Genomic DNA, 5,444 nt, shown 5'->3' on the forward strand with positions numbered 1-5,444 from the left:
GTTTATACTCAAGATAAAGTATTTAACAAAAAATAAATTTTTCTAGAAATAAAAATATGATGACATAATTTATAAAAGTATAATCTTACGATCATGATACGATCATTAATATCATTAGTCGAGTTAGACTTACAAGTTAGTTTAGATGATTACCCGAATGAAGCTTTAAATTGTGGTTAGAATGTGGGTGAGTTCAAGTTAGGACTACCCGGTGTTGACGAGGGCGTTGATGGGGTACCTGGTGGTGACGCTTCCAATGGACAAACCAAATTGCCGAAATCCATCTCGTTTTTACTCTTCTTGCGTTTCAGTGTGAATTGAGATTTCTTTGGTACCTGGATAAAATATAATAATTATTTACTGTCAAAAAGTACTAATATCATAATAAGATAGGTATAAGAAATAATTACAAGGTTGCAAGAACTTTTATCGTATTCTTTAGCATGAGATAAATATAACAAAAAATATAACGCACCTTTAATCTAGCGGTAAGTGTCAATGGAACAAATCCGAGAGTGCTCTCTATCTCTCGCTTTTGTTGAACTACCTCTCTGCCGAGAATCTGATTGAAATGCGTTGTTAGGTGTCTACGAAGTAGAGTCTTTGCTGGTGGAATGCTGAGCAACGTAGCGAGCAGCTCAGAAGTAAATCGACCTTCATGAATAATCAAACCGCCATGAACACCGGAGCCGCGCATGTTCGGTGCGTACTCTGCAAGATCCACGACTCGTAGCCATTCCATCACACGATGATTCGTCCAAAGACTCACATTCGTACCATCGGCACCATTCCCAGTCATAGATCTTCTCTCCAAATTGTCAAACTCGAAACTTAAATCTCGTAAAACCTACACGATTTGCATCTCGTTTCAAATACTGACTCTAAATTTATGGTCAATATTCCGTAGAACACAAGCTAATAGTAATATTATATCAATATTATAATTTCTTACTCAACGATGTAAATATATGATATAACATATATTGTACATACAGTTATATTGGTTATATTGTTGAGAAGAAAATTATAACATTGACATTATTATTAGTTCATGTTCTGCGAACAATATGTAACTCTAAATATTATAAGTTTACACTATTAATCATCACATTGTAAAGTACCTGAATTCCACGTCTTAAACTGGCGGCGTGCAACTGTGCAGTCACTCCAAGATTTAAGAGATCCTCTGTGGTCAATCTATGTAAAACTCTACCATCGATTTTGGCATTGTGGAAAGCTTCCTTGTGCTGTGGCAATCCGATATCATCTAGCCACCGTAACACGGCTGCATTATCCATCTGTAAGATATTAAAAAAGATCTTTATTCTCAAAGAGATTTTCTCATCTAAGAAAATCTGAGAATGAAGATACTTCATTCTCTCTGATACTTCGATAAAGAGATAACTCGATAAAGTTATAATAACAATGACTGCAACCTTATGAGAACCGAGAAATCCAGCGCCGTTGCTTCGTTCCGATTCGATGGCATAAAGTAATTTTTTCCTGTGCAGAGTGTTCTTTATGTCGAGCTCTTTTTCTAGTTGAACCTGTGTGGCGTCGAGCAGTTTCAATCCAGTGGCACCCCATCGTCTCAACTCACCGGCGTAACATTCCAGACCAAGGTAAGCCAACCAATCACTGACCTCTTCCATACTGAGTTCTGCGAGCGGTTTCGGTGGTGATAATTCTTGCACACTCACCTCACTAATTACGATTTTCGCTTCTTCCGCTACAATGATAATGTTTGTTTATAAAATCATATACGGTATTAGTTATAGAATGTTAAATAATTATATGTATAGTGATCCTTTACACGATACTGCATTAATTTCGAGATTCTTTGTGGCAATTTTATTCGTATATAATTCTTCAAATACTTTTCTTATCAAAGCATTCATTATACATAATTATAATCAGTAAACTATATTTTGGCTCCATAAAATTCCACAAAGTGATCAAATTATCAAAATTAAAATAAAGAGGAAGCACAATATTTATATGTTTATAAAAATTAATTTAAACTATGAAGGCTTAAAGAATATATTAAACAATGTCCGAATGCATGCGCATCAGCTATGAGTGATTTGCAAGCGAAGTTACTTTTTCAATTAATCGCAACATGCTGTTACTCGAGTCAATTAATATTGAGATAACGTGTTCATCGTTAAACATTTTTTAGCGTGACACCGCATGCTTAGATAAAGATCGATCGGAACCTAGAATAGGAGCGGACAGACATCTCGCAGAGACTCCCCTAACAGCCAGGGGTACCGTCGTATGCACTCCCGAGACTAAATTTGGAACCTTACCAAATACAACGCCTTTCTTGGATGTCGGTGGCCTAGGAAGACTACTATATTGACCCGTATGTCTGCTAAATCTTTCACCCTGTAGACATAAAACTGCTCAGAAAATTTTATCACGGTATCCTGTATCTATAGTAACATAGAATTTATAATATTATAAAATATATTAACAGTTAAAACATATACTAACATTCGATAAAGGACTTGTACTGCGCAGCGATAGATTTTCATGCTCCAAACTGGCCTGTCTGAGTTTCATTTCGGACAAGGAGGTAAGAAGTTCTAATTTCTGCGTCTCCAAAGCGCTTCTTGATAAAACTTCCTATACAAACAAACAAGTACGTAAAGCTCTAAATTGATGAGTAACATCACGAGATAGTTTACCTTCTGTAATGCTTCTTCCATCTGTCTCAAAGTATCTCTCTTTTCCTGAAGTAAGCTCTCCAGTTCTTGAATCTTATTCGATTGTGCGTCAACCTGTTCAGACAAAACTGATACTTCCATGTGTAATGCTCCACGTTCACTTTCCAACTTTCTCAATCGTTCCTGAAAAATAAATCAAATAAAACAATCATTAATATTTTTTATTAATAAAAAATTTCGTTATTTTGAAATACATGTAAATATCATATTATTAAAATAAGGATTAAGGAAGAATTTATAATACCACACAGTCAAAAGTTTTATTGAAAGTTCTTTTATACAGTATACCTCGGTCTTGCTATGATAATTATTTAAGCATATATTGCTTCCGCAATGAAATTGTTGCAGTGAGCAGTAGTGATGCGGTCTCTCCCTCTCATGGCAAAGCAGATCGCTATGAGACATAGCTCTAAGATCGCGGTCCACTCTATTGCGGAATCTGCGTCGCCTTCTGTCCAAAGAACCGACACATCTTCCCGTTGAGTTTGCCGGCAGAGATGTCGTACTGTTCGTCCTGTTACCTGCGTGTATTTCTCGCTCCTTCGCGAATATCGGATCTTGTTGTAGATGACAAACATGTGGATAATGAGCGACACTTCTCGCATGTTCCTTAACAGCATGATGCGCGAGATCACTAGAAATGCTGTCGGTTTGCAAGAATCGATAATTTTTTTCAATTTATTAAGGATATTTGTACTTCCCGAGCAATATAAAAGTTAGGATTCTATATAAACAGTGACCTTGAACACGGCATCGTATAGAGAGACGGGAAACTTCCCAGATGCGCAGTCGACGCCGGGCAGATATTAGCCATACCGCTGGATACTTCACAGATATTAGGCATACTACCTTGAAGCGCTATCATCTTAGCATACCCGAGTAAGCAAGCCTACAACGATATTATCAGTATCACGGCGAAAGATATTTCATTTATATATTTTTCATATAATCATATTTTACTAATTAAAATATACAGTCTTGGTCATAAGTTCAAAGAATCCTCAATTTATTGCAATTTTTCCTTAGAAAAAGCGGTAATAAGAGGAACTGATAAAATATTAAAATTATTATAAAGATAAATATTATTTTTTAAATTTATTTTTCGTTAAATATAAAAAATTGACATTAATTTGTGATTCTTTATATTTATGATCAATACTGGATAAATACGATATTCCTTATCCAAATATGATTTTTTTAAATTCGATTCCTCTATCTTAGATCTACCTGACACAAACACTCCTGCGATCGGTAAGCTGTCTGGCAAGCGATTGTCGGTTCAGATAGGTCTGCTTTGCTATCCTGCGAATAATCCTCGACGTACTCGTCACCTTCGTCGGAATTGGTCGACGTGCCCGACGAATCGTAGCCCTCTGAGGGCGTCCATCGACTGTTCCAACGCTTTATAGTCGATGCCGCGTCGGACGAGTCCGACTCAGAACCTGAATTTAGATACGTTTGAAGCTTTTTTTAATTCACGCACATGAAAGGTTCAAGAGGTTCCTTCCATCGACAGTATTGCAATGAATTTTCTAAAATTATAACACGCTTCAATCTATTTTTCGCATGACCTCGACGGGTGTTTATTTTATCAGAGATTGAAACAATAATCGATCCCGCGTACTATACTCGAGATTATGAGTCAATGAACGTATGTGCCTTCGGCGGTCAACTACGGCCGGCACGTTCCGTAGTTAAGGCAATCTATTTCGAGCATGCCATTTATTCGAGCACCATCAAAAGCATAACTTCGGTGCACTGGCCAGCCAAAGTGAGCTAGCCAGCCACACGATTTTAGTACCGAAATGCGATGAGTCCCGCAAACTCGTCTGTCGGACGTCTGCCAAGTTATATCGTGCTGTTTAATCGAAATCATTCGATATCATGGTTTTGCTTTCGCGGAAGTCGTAAACCGGTGAAATATGTAGCTTTCACATTCGATTGAAAATATAAAATTGACCTACTCAAGACGGACTTTGATTCGGACGATATCGGAAGTTCCGATTTAATCAGATACTATTGTCGCTTTAATTTTTCCAATTTTGTATGCTGACGTCACGCGGGATAGGAAAAAGGGTTGAAGAGAAACCTTTCGCTTGTCCTTTGTCCTCTTCTTCCATTATGGGAGTGAGATCCTTCCGTTCTCCAATGATGCCGTCGCTCCAGGTGTTCTCCATGATAAATTTTATGCTGTACGTTTTATTACACTGAATTATTGCGTTTGCTTTCTAGTGTTGACAATCGATATAAAACACATTACGGTCTTATACCTGGTCCAGTGAAAGATGTATTAAGGTCAGAATACTTTTTCCAATAAAAAATCACATTTCCATCACTTACTTTCTCTTACAATATCTATTATAATAGACACTTGGTATGACGTTGTCAGATACCGTGCATCGTGCAAAGTGCATTCAGGACTCTGATATCGGCAGGTTTGTACACAATCGAACGTTATCTCGGTGAAGTGCACTCTCGCGTTACCAGCCGCGACATCGTCTCCGCCGAAACTAAAATTAACGTCATGAAATCCTTCGTGAGAAGCGGGAGGGAGCTTGCAAAAGAGAAAGAAGGAGAGAGAGGAGCAATTTATAAATAGATTAATGTACTCTCTTCTCGTTACCTATGAAGATCACAACCATTAGACGGTTCTCGTCATCATTAGCTATTTAAACTGCATAAAAAATAAGGTGATAAAAATGTAACTATAAAAAT

The 5,444-nt window shown here is 37.3% G+C and overlaps 1 protein-coding gene across 9 annotated transcripts in view; it reads right to left on the reverse strand.

Moving 5' to 3' along the window:
* The window catches only part of LOC108747773 (liprin-beta-2), an 11,604-nt gene that overhangs the window by 550 nt on the left and 5,610 nt on the right, over positions 1-5,444 (reverse strand). For 4 of the 9 annotated variants that reach the window (XM_018485526.1, XM_018485525.1, XM_018485524.1 and 1 more), the window contains 7 exons: positions 2,691-2,852; positions 2,497-2,628; positions 2,217-2,388; positions 1,437-1,729; positions 1,122-1,298; positions 476-847; positions 134-335 (listed from right to left, as the gene is read on the reverse strand). In XM_018485526.1, the coding sequence (XP_018341028.1) occupies positions 177-335; positions 476-847; positions 1,122-1,298; positions 1,437-1,729; positions 2,217-2,388; positions 2,497-2,628; positions 2,691-2,852 (1,467 nt within the window). In that variant the 3' untranslated portion in view covers positions 134-176. Of the gene's footprint in view, positions 1-133; positions 336-475; positions 848-1,121; positions 1,299-1,436; positions 1,730-2,216; positions 2,389-2,496; positions 2,629-2,690; positions 2,853-3,017; positions 3,373-3,469; positions 3,619-3,956; positions 4,172-4,818; positions 5,382-5,444 lie in introns of those variants that run through there. The other 5 variants (XM_018485521.1, XM_018485520.1, XM_018485518.1 and 2 more) reach the window with 5 other exon arrangements.

The sequence above is a fragment of the Trachymyrmex septentrionalis genome, unplaced genomic scaffold (genome assembly GCF_001594115.1).
Source record: "Trachymyrmex septentrionalis isolate Tsep2-gDNA-1 unplaced genomic scaffold, Tsep1.0 scaffold20, whole genome shotgun sequence".
Taxonomy (NCBI): Eukaryota; Metazoa; Arthropoda; class Insecta; order Hymenoptera; family Formicidae; genus Trachymyrmex; species Trachymyrmex septentrionalis.